Genomic DNA, 16,564 nt, shown 5'->3' with positions numbered 1-16,564 from the left:
ATATACCCATCCAAATGCCTCTTAAATATTGCAATTGTACCAGCCTCCACACATCCTCTCATTCCATACACGTACCATCCTCTGTGTGAAAAAGTTGCCCCTTAGGTCTCTTTTATATCCTTCCCCTCTCACCCTAAACCTATGCCCTCTAGTTCTGGACTCCCTGACACCAGGGAAAAGACTTTGTCTATTTATCCTATCCATGCCCCTCATAATTTTGTAAACCTCTATAAGGTTACCCCTCAGCCTCTGACGCTTCAGGAAAAACAGCCCCAGCCTGTTCAGCCTCCAACCCTGGCAACATCCTTGTAAATCATTTCTGAACCCTTTCAAGTTTCACAACATCTTTCCGATAGAAAGGAGACCAGAATTGCATGCAATATTCCAACAGTGGCCTAACCAATGTCCTGTATAGCCGCAACATGACCTCCCAACTCCTGTACTCAAGACTCTGACCAATAAAGGAAAGCATACCAAACGCCTTCTTCACTATCCTATCTACCTGCGATTCTATTTTATTGAAGAAATTATTTAAAAAGTTGGTATAAATGACTATAATTGGTTTATAAAATCTAAGTGGTTTACTAAGAAGTAAACTTCTCTATATGCAATTCCAGCCCCATGCCAATCTATTTGACTCTTAACTCCATTCTCAAATGTCCTAAAAAGACATTCAGACCACCATCTTCTCAGGGGCAACTAGGGGTCAGTGTTGGACTTGCCAACAAAGCTCATATCCAAAGTATGAAAAATAAAACCTTGAAGCTCCTATTTCTGTTTTCTTTGCTGTTAGGATACATTGGTGTTGTCAACAGAAGTCAAAAGGATATTGAAGGAAAAAAGGACATTAAAACGGCACTTGCAGCAGAAAGAAAATTTTTTCTTTCTCAGCCAGCATATAGACACATGGCAGAACGTACGGGAACACCATACCTCCAGAAGCTGCTTAATGAGGTGAGTTGTTAGAATGGAACACTGCATAGTGTTTACTGTGATTATTTATTTGTTAGTTTAATTGTCTGGAGGCATTCTGCTGTGCATTGCTAATATAATACTTTCAGAGATAAGGTGAGTTTGCCATTCATATCCAAGCTGAATTTCATAAAAAGGATGCTGTTCTAAAATTACAGTAGATTCATTGCATTTTCACTTTCAGCTACTTATCAAATATAAAGCAAATTGGTCAGGAGTGTGATGAAATACTCCTCACTTACCTAGTTGAATGAGCTCCAACAATATTTAAGATGCTTGACACCATCCAGGTCAAAGCAGGCTGCTTAATTGGCACTTGATTCAGTCACAAACGTTCTGTCCCTCTACTATCCATGCTTGGTGGAAGCAGTGTGTGCCACCTACAAGATGCACTGCAAAAATTCACCAACACTTCTGAGACAGAGACTTCCAAACTCATGATCACGAAGAACAAGGACAGTAGATGCATCAGAATACCTCCTCCTACAAGTTCTCCTCTAAGCCAGTCACCGCCCTGACTTGGAAAGGTATCGCTGTTCCTTCATTGTTGCTGGGTCAAAATCTGGAATTCCCTCCCCAGTGGCATTGTGAGTCCACCTATAGCATGTGGACTGCAGCAACTCAGGAAAGCAACCACCTTCTCAAGGGTAACTAAGGATGGGCAGTAAATGCCTGGCCCAGGCAGTGTTGCCTACATCCCAAGACTGAATAAAAAAGTACTTAAAATGGTCTGAGAAAAACACAGAACAACTTAATTTAAGTTGTCTATTCAGAATGGATTTACACATCCATTTATTTTCCTGAATGTAGCTTGTATAGTTCAATATTAGTTTTGTTTCTTTTTCTTTAGCAACTAACTAACCACATACGGGAAACACTTCCAGTATTGCGCAACAAGCTTCAGAGGCAGCTGTTATCTTTAGAAAAAGAAGTAGAGGAATATAAGGACTGCCGACCTGATGACCCTGCCATAACAACCAAAGCTCTCTTGCTGTATGTTAATTATGCTTGATTGATTATGAAACTTATTTGTTTAACTGTGTGGACTGTAGCGATTCTGTTTACTTGAAGATCCCTTGTGGATTTAACCACAGCTAAAATTATTACATACAGTACAGAGTGATTTCTAAATGGATCCTTGGCCTGGGGTGCTGCAATGCAGAATGATCCTAGCCTCTGGTCACATGATAAGATCCTGGCCCATGACCCATCTACAAATTGAGTTCTTAAAGCAGCGCTGCTTTTAAAGCAAGATTACAACGTGGATTTCTTGAACTTTGTGTGATAATTGTTTGTGGTTCTCAGTTCTAAGTGACTTAGCTTTAATTTTAAAATAACCCTGCTCTATTGGTAGAAATAGTTTTGTTTATCTACACTGTCAGTGTCTTTATCATTTAAAAGAAGGTGATTATTCCTCCTATTGTGTCTGCACTGGCTTTCCAAATGTGTATCATGTACTGGTGCTATGCTCCTGCCTTCTTTGTAAGTGCCTTTTTTTCCTATCTGAATAATCATTCAGTGCTTTGTTGAATGCATCAATGGAATGTGGCTCTACCATGTTTCCAGATCTAAGCACTCCTGTGTAAATACATTTTTTGTAATATTTGCTACATCTGTGCCCTTTGATTCTCGACTCTTTAGTAAGTGGAAACAGTTTCTTGTGGATTATTCTATCCAGACCCCTCGTGATTTTCAAAACTTTTTTTTAAGAACCCCTACAGTGTGAAACAGGTCATTCGATCCAATAAGTCCATAACTGACCCACTGAAGAGCATCTCACCCAGACCTGTCCCCCTGCCCTATATATTTCATGGTTAACATGTCTAATCTAGACATTCTCCCTGTGTCTGCATGGGTTTCCTCCCACAATCCAAGGATGTGCAGGTTAGGTGAATTGGCTACGCTAAATTGTCCATAGTGTTCTGGGACATGTAAATTACATGCATTAGTTAAGGGTAAATGTAGGGGAATGGGTCTGGGTGGGTTACTCTTCGGAGGGTCGGTGTGGACTTTTTGGGCTGAATGGCCTCTTTCCACCCTGTAGGGATTCTATGATCCCTGGACACTACGGAGCAATTTAGCATGGCTGTTCCACCTAACTTGCACATATTTGAACTATGGGAGGAACCCGGACGAAACCCATGCAGACAAGGGGAGAATATACAACTCTGCCCAGACAATCACCCAAGTAGGTCCCTGCTGCTGTGAGGTAACAATGCTAGCCACTGAGTCACTGTGTCACCCTAATAGAAAATTTAATTCTATCTGACTTCTGTCAGGTCCCTTCTTACCATTCTATTCTCCAAGGAGAACAGACACAACCTTGCCAGTCCAGCCTCTTAACTGAAGTCTCTGAAGTTAGCATGATCTTTGTGCTCTTACATTCTGGGCCCCTATTAATAAAGCCGAGGACATGATTTTATTAACTTTTCTCTCCAACTGTCCTGCCACCTCCAATGATCTGCTGATATGCCCCCCAGTCTCTCTGCTTCTGCAACCACTTTAAGATATGTACCAGTTTATATTCTCAGTCCATGATCTTTATGGCAACATGTGTCACCTCACTCATCTCTGTACTTAACTTTTCCTGTAATCTGTTTGCCCACGCCATTAATCTCTCTTGTCCTTTTGAGTTCCTACTCTATCTTCTACACAGTTTACTCTGCTTCCTAGTATCATATCACCCAAAAACTTTAAAATTGTCCCTGCACACCAATATCTAGATGATTTTCTTAGATATATGTATCTGGAAAAGCAGAAGTCCTAATATTGACTCTTAAAGGCTTTGACTACAAACCTTCCTCCAGTCAGAAAGATATCTATTGACCATAACTCTGTTTCTATTACTCAACTGGTTTTGTATCCTCGTTGCTCCTGTCCCTTTTATTTCGTGAGGTATAATTGTTGTCACATGTCTGTTGTGTGGCGCAGTATCAGATGTATTTTGAAAGTTTACGTACATCAATAACATACCCTCACTGGATCTTTCTGTTGCCTCATTCCTCAACCTTCCATTCAGGTTAATAAAAATCAAATTTATGCAAACTGATAATGGTGTGTTATGATTGCGCTAATCCTTTAAACTGCAACAGTATCGTAGATTTGCACTTTACTCACTGTAAAACCAATAAATCTTTCATCTGGGTGTAATACGGCAGATGCAATATTCCAAATGGAGTCTGATCAAGGACCCCTATAACTTGCAACTTAAAAATCACTTCCTCATTTTTGTTTTCCACTTCCATACAGGGAATTCTGTCTGCCATAACTTTGCGCATGCATATCAGTAAGAATTCTGCTCTAAAGTCCTTTGTCCCCATTTATAATGGAAAATTCAAGTTAAAGAATGTTTGGACACTTAATGTTAGGTCTTTAATTTTATAAGTTGACATGTCATTGCTTTAATTTTTTCTATAAACCTGATGATAATTATCATCATGAAATGAAACTTTTTGTAGTTTTAATTTGTGGTGGCCAGTGATAAAATACAGTTTTAAAGATATGTATTATCCATAAAAAGAATACAATGCATTCAGCAAACGCCTTTTGAAAATTATGAATTTTCTTAATGGTATGGGGACTCTCAAGTTGATTCAGGCATCCCGAATTTAGTCCAAATGATATAACGCTGTAACCTCAAGCCAGTCTGAAACTCTCTTGAGCCACCCAGTTAACTCTAAATAACCCACATCAAGTTTGAGCATGAGTGCTTCTTAATTTCTCTATGTTGTTTGTGGAGTACCAATAATCCATCCATGATCATATTCTGTTTCTTACTTACATAGTGTATCTTAAGAACAACATCTGAAAACATATCCCTGATGACATCTATCTCTATCTCACCGCTAACCCATCAACCCCTCCACTCTGATTTCTTCCAATAGTTATCTGACATCCTGTACTGGATAATTGGAACTTATGTGCAATAGAATATAGTTTTTGATCTCCTCCACAATTTTGTTCCACAGCATTGTATCCATCCATTTCTGTGGCCACTGTCTGAAGCCAAATGCAAACTATTCATGAACCAGACAGTCTCATTGAACAGAAGATAAGTTTCTGACTGCATAGCCATGCAAAATTCAAGTCTACTATGATACAGAACTGTATTATTGCCCATTCCTGCCCTTGGCTCAACAGAGCTGCTTCTGAAAACGTTATCCATACTGTTGTTACATCTAGAATTGATTGTCCCTAAAATCTCATGACCTGCCACCCAGCTTGTGTAATCATAAGTTTAAGCTCATTCAAATCTCTGTTTCCCTCATCCTAACTTGCACCAAATGTGTTCATCCATTATCTCTAGTTTTGCTGATTTACTGGTTCACAATACATTCATTTTAAAATTCATGCCATTGCTTTGCAATTCGTACATCCTATCCTTCTCACCCTTTTCCATGTTTGCAAGTCTTGTTTAAACTCCGTACTGGAAAATTATGCACTGTTTACTTGAGTCCAGGCCATTTCAAGTAACTTTGTCTTGACCGCTAAGTTTTAACACTCAATTTTAATTTTACAAATAAGTTTTTTCTGAAGTATAATATTCTGATCAACATAATTCCCTTTCCCTTTTAATGTTGAGGGACGACATCCAGTCTAAGAACCATTCATTAATACTTTCTGCTTTTATATCCATGTCTGTTTTATTCCATTAGTCTTATATTATTACTTTTTGTAGGAAAATCAGTCATTCATACATCTCACAGTATTGCATGCTAAAGCAGCTGTAATTGTGGAACAAATTTCCTTTTTCTTTCCAGCTATAGAGTAAAATTTTTTATCTGTCTTTTCATCAGGTGTGTTCATAAACACCAAGAAGTTTCTCTGTCCAGATGAGGGACATACCCTGAGTTCCTGTGGTTAATGGCAATATCTAGAATCTCTGTGTCTTGTAGAGATTTACACATGCAGTTTTAGGGAACTGGTAAGGTCAGTAAGGTCAGAATTGCAAGCAGTGCAAGTTTTGCTGCTTTACACTGATATTGTTCAGTTTGTGTTAAAAGTTCACTCATACAGTGCCAACTTAGATTTTTATGAAGCCATGAAATACAGTCATGGCGACGACATTTTATCACCTTGGCATAGTTTTGAAAATGAAATGGAATTATATTTTTTGAAATATTGTACTTCAGAACTTGTTATTTTGCAAAAGTAACACATGAGACTGTTGAGCATTAGTGGCTATGTCAAAGCTTCTTAGAACATGTATCCAAAGCCCACTGGATTATTCTTGTGCTGTTGACCGTGAAAAATAAAGGAGTTACTGAAATTTGAGACGTTGGCTTAATTTTATTTAAGTGGAACAATGCACTTAAATGATATCCTAGTCATTATCATGTAATTGGATAAATGCAATTTACAGAGGGCTAACCTCACAAGCTGTCAGTTACCAACAGTTCATACTAGACCCACCCTTCTAACAATTTTTTAATAACTCAGAATAACTGGTGTTCTAGAAGGTAATGCTTTAATGAGGTTAATGCTCATGTCTGGTTGGTTTTACCCATTCTAAGATGTCACACACAGTCATTAGTTGGAGACAAGGAGATCTGCTGTAACTTTCAGAGGGAAGCGACATATCTGTACTAGCTCCGTGCTGTCTGAGTAATTTTGCCTGACTAAATGTAGTGTGACTAATTGCTATCATGCAAAAAGCTCTCCTTGTTATCGCAGAACAGTGTCACTTCTGTAGATTATCTATGGTGGTGGATCATTGGACAGGCCCAAAACAGGGGAAGATTTGTGGCAGCTAAGTACCTCAAGCAACTCTTAAGCAGTGCTGCATTCTAGTGGAGGTGGCAACACAACAAGATACAGCTGGTATCATGTGGGAAAATACCACAACTGTATTTTAAATGAAAAACATATTTGCCAATAGCTTCAGCTATTTGTCAATGATTGCCTTTCTCCCTTCAGTTTTTTTAATTGTCTCATGTGATTTTAAAATGCAGTCTTAAGAATGGCATGTCTGTCTCTCTCTTTCTCTCTCCCTGTCAGCTCAGTGAAACTTCAAAATATGGCAAAAGTGGGGACTGCAGATGCTGGGATTAGAGTCAAGATTAGAGTGGTGGTGGAAAAGCACAGCAGGTGATGCAGCACCCGAGGAGCAGGAAAATCGATGTTTTGGGCAAAAGCCCTTCATCAGGAATGGTGATGAATGGCTTTTGCCCGAAAAGTCGATTTTTCTGCTCCTCGGATGCTGCCTGACCTGCTGTGCTTTTGCAGCACTATTTTAATCTTGACTTCAAAATATGGCAGTCAACCATCTTTCAAGTTGGTTGATTTCTTGTTAAGACTAAGCTTCCAGATTTAAATTTACAAAATGGTATAATTTAACAAGATCTGTTTAAGCAAAACATGGTGCTCAACAAAATATTACATCTGTATTAGTCAATGAGTTTAATGTTGACTGTTGGATTGCTGATGAAGACAGAGCATATTGACCTGATTCAGTAGTGAAGTTTGGCCTTGATACTGACAACCTGCATTTAAATTTGCTTTGTGAGTTTTATGGGTTATACAGATGCCAAGGTGCAGCCCATCACTCTTTGGTCTTGGGAATGTTATATTCTTGGGATGCTGATAGAAGTCCACAAAAAGATGCTTTGGAAGTGTGATATTAAGGCAGTGGCTTGAATATTTTTTGACTGTTTCTTAATTGGAATACCAGTACCCATGGACAGATATGTGCTTATTACCTCTCCTTAATATCAATATCAGAAGCCTGATCTTCATGATGTTTCAAGTGGGCACTCAGTAATAGGGCTCAGTGGACTTATTTAAGATAATTGGGCTGTCAGCCTCATTTTTATGCTCTTGTTGACCAAATAAAAATTGTTATTGATGCATGGAACAGCAGGTGATCTGGGAGGCGGGGAAGACAGTTGAGTTACATAAATGGAATTGAGTTGTTGGTTTGTGCTTAATTATTTTGCATGTGAAAAAGATAATTACTAAACACGCTTTTCCACTTAATCAGGATGGTAAAGCAGTTTTCTGTGGATTTTGACAAAAGAATTGAAGGATCGGGTGATCAGGTGGATACATTAGAATTATCCGGTGGAGCAAGAATCAACAAAGTTTTCCATGAACGATTTCCTTTTGAACTCGTAAAGGTATTCCTGTTTCCAGAAACATTAATTTGAAAGTTATATCAGTAAGAATGAATAAACAGATAGTAAGATGGAATCAAATAATTAACAATGTTAGATAATGACAATGAAGACAGTTGTATTACATGCTTCTGTAGTTATTTTAACCTATTTATTAAAATGTTAAATAGAAGACAATAGAGCATCTTTCTCACTACCGATTGTAAAGCTCATTCTAAAGTTAAGAAATTATGCATCCCAATAAGTTGAATAAAATATATAATAGTTGCCACATGTAAAAAGAAACAATTGCAATATTAGGAATTCTCAAAAATGCACTTGTTCTTGTTTTAGTTCAATTAGATTGTAATATTGCTATGTCTTGTTGAATAACGTCACAAATGTACCGAAGTGTAATCATTATATTCATTGTAGAATTCAACATTTAAAAAATTTTCACTTCAATATTTTTGATTCATTGTTTCAAAGCTTAGAATTAGTGACCACAATATGTGCATTTTTAAAACTTGAAAGCTCAAAATGAAGAGATGGCAACTTTATTTTATTTGCATTCCATAAGATGGCTGCTGATGTCACTGTTTCTCACTTTCTGATGTGGAAGACCATATTCTTTCAATTTTATAGATGGAATTTGACGAAAAGGAGCTGCGGCGAGAAATTAGCTATGCTATTAAGAACATCCATGGTATCAGGCAAGTTGATTCTGTGGACTATTGTTGAACAGTTCCATGAAAGTTATGTATTTTAACTGATTAAATAGAAGAAAATCAAATTACATACGTGCACCACAGCCTGTTATTTTAAATCCAATATTCTAAATCAGGAGTAATCTGGATAAACAATAGTCGCAATATTCATCTGGTAAAAGAAAGAAATCAATGCTATCTTCACTTGTATTCTTTACAGCTTTTACTATTAAGATTGGAACACATGGGCAAGATAAGTATTATAAAAGAGGCATTTCTTTGGAAGTAATCTCTCAGATTGCATGTTATAACATAGTATGTTGCAGGACAGAAACAGGGCATTTAGCCCAGTAGTTCTCTACTGATGTTTACGTTTCGCATCAGCCTCCTTTTCTTTTTTGTGTAATCCTGTCCTTTCATTCGTTCGTCTTGTGCTCATCCAACTTATATCTATTCAATTCATCTCAGCTACTCTCTGTGGTAATAAGTTCCACATTCTAACTGCTCTGAGTGAAGAGGTTGTTGCTGATTTATAAATGAATATCTTATGTTTATGGCAAATGTTCAGTTTGCTCCTGCATGTGAATTGACTTTTATTCGATTAAATTGTTTCATAACTTTAAAAACCTTGATGAGCCCATCCCCCAGCCTTCAATCTTCGCATGAAAAGATACCATGTATTCAATCTTTCCAGACTGCTAAAACCATTTAGTCCTGGTATAAATCCAGTATTTTTTTTCTGTAAGAAATACAGAAATTGGCGGAAAGGCTCAGCAGATCTGGCAGCATCAGTGGAGAGAAATCGGAGTTAATGTTTTGGGTTTAGTGACCTTTTTTATTGCACCTTCTTTCATGGCTCACTGTCCTTTTTGTATCTAGAGACCTGAACTCTCCACAGTATTTCATGTGTGACCTAATTCAGATCCTGTATAAGCTTAATAGAACTTCTCAAATTTATCCTTCCAGAAATTGACCTCTGTTTCTGCTTTCACTGATCTGGAGCCCAGATCTCTATTTCTCCACCCCAAATGCTAATGCTGCAAAATTCAGTCAGGTGTGTAAATCAGCACAGGAATTGGGATGCACCTATTCCTTCTGAAATAAACAGCCCCTAAACTTTATGCTGTCTGTGCATCTAACCATGATTGTAGTGTGGTGCTAATTTTGCTGTTGACTGTGTATATTAGAGAACGACTTCAAAAATATTGGGTCTGTGGACTAGGAGTCCAATGCCATGATGACAAATGTCACTTCCTCTGGGGAAAACTGAAGGCATCCTCTGCAGTGGTCCAAAAAGCAGCGTGATTGTGTGCTGATTGCATGTTATGTGGTAGCCAGTTTCTCGTTGTATGCATGCTGCCCTCATGTGCCTGCATTGTGAACTGGGACCATTGACCAGGTTGTCAATGCATGGCTCCTGTTACCTAACTTCTCTTTTGTTTCTCTTGGTATCTGAAGTGCTGATGCAGCATCAAGCTAGTGCAGAATAAAGACCTCATGACTGCTGCCAAGTTACTGGGCATTGATCTTCATGATATAAAGTCATAGAGCTGTACCACATGGAAACAGACCCTTTAGTCTAACTCGTCCATGCCAATCAGATATGCTAAACTAATGTAGTCCCTTTTTCCAGCATTTGGCCCATTTCCCTCTAAAGCCTTCCTATTCATCTGGATGGGTATATGCCTTCTAAATGTTATAATTGTACCAGTCTCCACCACTTCCTCAGGCAGCTCATTCCATACACGCGCCATCCTCTGCATAAAAGTTGCCGCTGTTTCCCACTCACTTTAAACCTCTGATCTCTAGTTTTGGACTTCCCTATCCTGGGGAAAAGACCTTAGCTATTCACCATATCCATGCAACTTATGATTTTATAGATTTGTATAAGTTCACCCTTCAGCCTCTGACACTCCAGGGAAAATACGCCCAAGCCTATTCAGCATATCTCCTTAGCTTGAATCCTTCAACCTGGCAACATCCTTGTGAATCTTTTCTGAACCCTTTCAAATTTCACAACATCCTTTCTATTAGCAGGGAGAGCAGAATTGAATGCTGAATATGGTGACAGACAAACAGGACATGGAGGAGATATAGCTTTTTGAGATTGTACTTCCTTTTGTGAACTTAGCTCAGTACTTGCATAGCTATATATGTGTAATCAGTGAAACCCTGTGTCATGGGAAAGCCTGGAAAAGCGAAATGATTGCTCTACTTGTTTGTCTGTAAAAGGTGCATTTCCCTTCACTTTGCAGACTGAAGTTACATATCAGTGAACAGCAGACTGTCAAATATTGGAGATTCTCCTGTTGCCATGTAAAAGGAGCCCAATATGAAGGTGTTCACAGCCAGTCACCTTAATGTGTGCTGACAGTGACATCCCTGTTCTGCTTTCAGATAGTAGTTTTCATGAATACCTCAGAGACTAGCTGTGAAGGTGAACAGTAATGCCCATGACAGGTAGCAAGCAGTTTGTACATCACCAGTGAGGTGTTCACAGCCAGTCATCTTAATGTGTGCTGACAGTGACATCCCTGTTCTGCTTTCAGGTAGTAGTTTTCATGAGTACCTCAGAGACTAGCTGTGAAGATGAACAGTAATGCCCATGACTGGTAGCAAGCAGTTTGTACATCACCAGTGAAGTGAGAACCAAAGCTTCATTATGTGCCATAGCATTGATGTAAAAAAGCTGTACAAACATCCAATTTTCTAATTCTGCAACCATAAGCACAAGTTAATTTGCAATTAACATGAAAATTGTTGCTGATTCCTTTAAATAATATTGGAGGAATGCCCTTTGTTATAATACATTTAAGCAGTCTGAGTGACACTTTTAGTACAAGCTTTATTGTCGTCAACCACACTCTCTAAAAGGTACACCCATTGTTTACTAGAAATGACAATAGTTTGTAAATGCAAAGTGTGTGACTGCTTTGCGAAATGCCTCTGCTCTGTCTGCAGGAATGATTCTGACCTCTCAGTTGCTTGCAATTTCAATAAATACCTTGCTCTCATGCTAACATTTCTGTCATGGATCTGTTGTAATGTTCCAATCAAGCGCAATGCAAGCTCAAGGAAGAGGGCCTCATTTTCTAGTTAGGCACTTTACAGTCTCAAGGTCTCAATAATGAATTCAGTAACTTCAGAAACTGACCACAAAACATGTGTTCTCTATTTTTCTTTTATTCTCCCTTTTCACCCCTCCTGCCCCTCCACACACTCTACAGCCTTGTCTTGTGTACTTTGCTCTAAGTATAGAGGATCACTTCTCTCCCTTTCATACCTTAATTTACACTTATTTTAATTTTTCTTTATTTTCTCTACTAATAACAACCTCTTTGTTTATTGCACTGGCCCTTTGTCTCTGTAAAAATTGCTGTAAAAAATTCCAACATGTTTCAATTCAGGAGAAGAGTCATACTGGCCTTGAAATGTGAACTGTGTTTCTCTCTCAATGATTCCCTGTATTTGTTTCAGATTTCTAGCGTCTGCAGGATTTTGACTTTAACCCTTAATATCATATCCTCCTTCATTCACTTGTGTCTCAGGCATTCCTTCAGACCGTATTAGATCACAAAAACTTCCAGTTGCTGAATGCTGTACAATACACAGAGTCATGATTTCCAGTTTTGCATATTTCCAGTACACTGTTTCAGTGTTTTACTGGTGACCTACTTAAACAACCCCACAGTGTGGTCCTTACCAGTGGTGCAGATGCTCTTTTAAACCCAGAGAGGCAATCAAACTATTGATAATGCACGACCAAATTTTGCAGCATTATTCCTGAGATTATAAGAGTTATATTCTGAATAATTTCAATGATTGCTTTGGAAGCCTGGAAGTTCTGTTAACGGATTAATGTGCAATGTCATTTTAGTGACATCTATGTCAAGATTGATATTTATGTTTGTCTTTAATGTTTACAGACCAGGTTTGTTTACCCCTGACATGGCCTTTGAAACTATTGTGAAGAAACAGATTGTGAAACTCAAGGAGCCTTGCCTGAAGTGTGTGGATTTGGTTATCCAAGAATTAATACATACAGTTAGACAGTGTAGTTGTAAGGTAACAAAATTAAAATTACACAGCTTCGATTTTTCATGTTTTATCTTGCTAAAACAAATATTTTAACATTCAAAAAAAGGCTTATCCTCCTGTCCAGTAACATTGTATGAGTCATATCTGTCATTGGGAGCTTGATGCTCCCAATCATTAATATCTTATTGGGGAATGGAATATCAGTTTTCTTATATATCTAAGTATCCAAATTCTAATCAGTGAATTTGGATCAATATTTGATGTCCGAAGTTCAATACTTTATGTTTGTGTGCTGTGTCACAACATGCGGATGTTAATTTTTTTTGTGTTTTACCTCACAACCTAACCATTGTATAATAACAGCAATACAATTAGACTAACTTAATGTAATTATTTTTGAAAACAATGAGATTAATGCCAAGTTACTTTGAATGAAGCAGTTTGTATTACACTACCTTTTTCTAAACTGAGAGTTGATTTTCTGTAAGATACTGTGAATCTTTGTACTGTATGCCATACTATTTGTTCACGTCACCACATGGCAAATTATGAAACATCTTACTGGCAGAATGGTTAGCGTTCAACTAATAATTTTCTCAAGTTTTCTATTTAATTATTAATGTTATAGCTTGGTATAACCTCATTTGACAGTAGATTGAAATATTTATTAGTCATGGCAATTATGATTAAGTAATTAAATGCAATTAATCATCTCAACTAACACATGAAAATCAAAGTATTATTTGAGATTTTCTAATGTTATTGTTCTGTACTGTTAATATTTGTCTTGTATTCTGTTATAGTTATCTGATCACTTCTAGTCTTTCAGATACCATCAGCTCCATTACTATGCTAATAGCACTGATCTTTCCCATACTTGTCTGGGAATGTTAACAGCAACTCCAAAGATTGTCAAGTACACTAATAGTCAAGTGGAATTATTTTAAATACAGATGTAACATTTTCATTGTATCTACGTAAATTTCTTATTTCCAAACATTAAGGTAAATGTGATAGCAGATTTGTATGCCTGGTTGCAGATAATATTTTTTGAAGTAGTTTCCATGGCATTGAAAATACCTTATATTATCTATGCTAGTCCATTCACTATCTGCTACTCCACTTAGAATTTAATGTAGTCTGCAATTAAAATCCTCTGCTTCTATAATCGGGGAGCACAGCTACGGTTTTTCTGTGAAAACATGCAGAATGTCCATGAGGCTGCATGGTGAAGCAAATGTGACAAGGAAGCTGCCATCCTCTATCCATGTATTGCAATTTGATTTAATATGCTAGTAACTTTACAAAATACACTGCTTCTTTTTAAAGCCATACTCATCCTCCAAGAAAAAGAGCATTGAAGGTCATGGGAAGGGTTTTTATCTTTCAAGTGGAGGTGTAAATTGGATCCTCCAATACTGAACCACTACTTCCAGTGAGAAATATTTGTCCTGCGGCTTCTCATCCCCACATAAGTTTTGTAGATTGTTAAGACCCTGGACACAAAATGTACCTGCATCTCTTCTGAGATCGTGAGGTTGTGAGGAGTGCAGGACAATTGTCTTTCCACTACACACTATTTTGTGTGTCGTGTGTACCTTTTGAAAGCCCCAAAGAAATGCACCTCCCTGGAGAGTTTCTGATCCCAGGAAGAAGCCCGCTGAAGATTTTGACATCTTCAAATATCAATATTGCTCCAATGTAATGTGGATGTGTGTTTTAATGCAGTGATTCATCATTGGAATCTGTCCTGCAAAAGTAAGTTGATTCTTATATTTTTTCCCCATTATGTAAGTTTTGTCATGTATTTTCATATCTTTTTGATTGAAGCAGGAATGACTTAACACTGTTAGTTAAAAAGTTCTGTCAGTTTCTGCCATATTTTGTGCTGAGGTTTCAATCAATTGACAGCTATGATTGTTAACACTCTACTTTGAAAGTTGAAAAAATTGTCAGCATCTGCTCCTCTTCACTGATGGGCATTATGCTTTGAAATGCCAATGGTGCACTATTCTGTTGTCAGTTTCAGCTTCTATTATGACAGCTGTAACCATTGTGACTGCTATTGGCTTCAACTCAGCAGATGAAGTATTGACACTTGTAAGAAGTTATATGTGACTTGTTTGTTTCCAAATGTAGTAGGACTTAAACAAGGAGAATATTTTTTACTGCTATCAATGATAATATGGTTGAATTCAGGCTTTTATTTACTTGTCAGAGGTTTAACTTTTTCAAATGATCTAAAATTAATACACAAAGCTATCGCATGGTGCCAGAGGAGCCTGCATAGTGAGTAACTATGGAGATAACATTGTAGGCATATAGTGAGCATAAGGTGATCTGATAGGCATGGAGCAGCAGGGGTGATTTGCTGGAGCATGAAGAATGATTGGGGTGTATTAGGTGTGGTTTACTGGGCCTTCAAGCAAATAGGTGCTGGACTGCTATGTTGGAGAATTGAGGCAGGTCATCTAACCAGCCTGCCTTCCCATCCACTCTTCACTCCATAGTGGCTTGCAAAATGCACTGTACACCTGACGCCTGAGTTTTAACCAAAATTGCATGAAAAAGTCACATATAGATCCAGTGTGCATTTCAGATTGTGAGTAAGTGCACAGCTCCGTTTTTCTGAACCCATAAGAAAATATGACCCCCTTTTCTACTCTCCTGTGCCAGCATCATAGAAGAATTCTGTAATTTTGGAGACCCAAGATTGATAAAAAGCATAGTGGGTGAGGAACTGTACAGCATATTCTTTATTGCTCACTTGGAAAGCAGTGCCTTGTTCAAAAGCTTGCTGTCTGTGGTGACTCAATTTTTAACGATGAAATGCTGACAAGGCAGAAGCCTGGGTTCTTGGTTTACCCCATCTTGTGGTAGCATGCCAAATTCTCAATGATGAGAACTAAGAAATTATTTAAACTGTTACTTTGGTTTAGTCAAGATGTGAAAGTGAATTTAATAAATCTTGTAATTAGTGGTTTAAATTGTCCTTAAAACCTCTGTCAAATTGCACTACCAGCATTATGCTGATAAGCATAAATTAAGAACAGGTTGTGCACCTCAAATTTTGACATTCATGAGGAATTTTAGGCTGTCAACTTTGATGGGTTATATACCACCACAGTCGATGATCTTATAACCTAGTACATTCCTCACTCCAATCATTGCCAAGCAGTTGAGATACCTTAAAGTGCCTCACTGAGTGAGGCAATTGTACAAGGCTACATAAATGTATATTGATGTAACGTATCACTGCAGATGTTCCTCAGGGTTGTGCCTTTGGCCCAACCATGTTCAGTACTTCATCTATGTATTTTCCCTCCATCATAGGATTCAGAAGTTAGGATGTTCATAGATGGCACTATATCCTACCCTGGGGAAAAGAACTTGGCTATAGATAAGGTGCATAGCCAGGGATGTTTCCCCAGCGTAAGGAAGTCCAAAACTGGAGGGCATAGGTTTAAGGTGAGAAAGGAAATATTTAAAAGGGACGTGATGGACAATTGTTTCACGCAGAGGGTGATGCGTACATGGAATGAGCTTCCAGAGGAAGTGGTAGAGGCTGGTACAATTACAATATTTGAATATAGAAAGGAAAGGTTTAGAGCGATATGGCCAAACAAGGGCAAATGGGACTAGTTCAATTTATGAAACTTGGTCAGCAAGGATAGGTTGGGCCAAAGGGTCTGTTTCCATGCTGACTACCTGTGACTCTATTCAGCACCATTTACGACTCCTCAGATTTCAAAGCAG

General features: G+C 38.0%; 1 protein-coding gene across 8 annotated transcripts in view; it reads left to right on the top strand.

Annotated features, from left to right (window-relative positions):
• Window positions 1–16,564, top strand: part of dnm3a (dynamin 3a) — a 208,098-nt gene that overhangs the window by 73,972 nt on the left and 117,562 nt on the right. For all 8 annotated transcript variants that reach the window (XM_060830134.1, XM_060830133.1, XM_060830131.1 and 5 more), the window contains 5 exons: window positions 794–954; window positions 1,823–1,965; window positions 7,952–8,087; window positions 8,709–8,776; window positions 12,697–12,835. In XM_060830134.1, coding sequence (XP_060686117.1) covers window positions 794–954; window positions 1,823–1,965; window positions 7,952–8,087; window positions 8,709–8,776; window positions 12,697–12,835 — 647 coding nt within the window. The remainder of the gene's footprint in view (window positions 1–793; window positions 955–1,822; window positions 1,966–7,951; window positions 8,088–8,708; window positions 8,777–12,696; window positions 12,836–16,564) is intronic.

Source organism: Hemiscyllium ocellatum, chromosome 9 (assembly GCF_020745735.1).
Source record: "Hemiscyllium ocellatum isolate sHemOce1 chromosome 9, sHemOce1.pat.X.cur, whole genome shotgun sequence".
Taxonomy (NCBI): Eukaryota; Metazoa; Chordata; class Chondrichthyes; order Orectolobiformes; family Hemiscylliidae; genus Hemiscyllium; species Hemiscyllium ocellatum.
The sequence above is the reverse complement of the archived record's forward strand: the minus strand, read 5'-3'. Positions and strand labels throughout refer to the sequence as shown.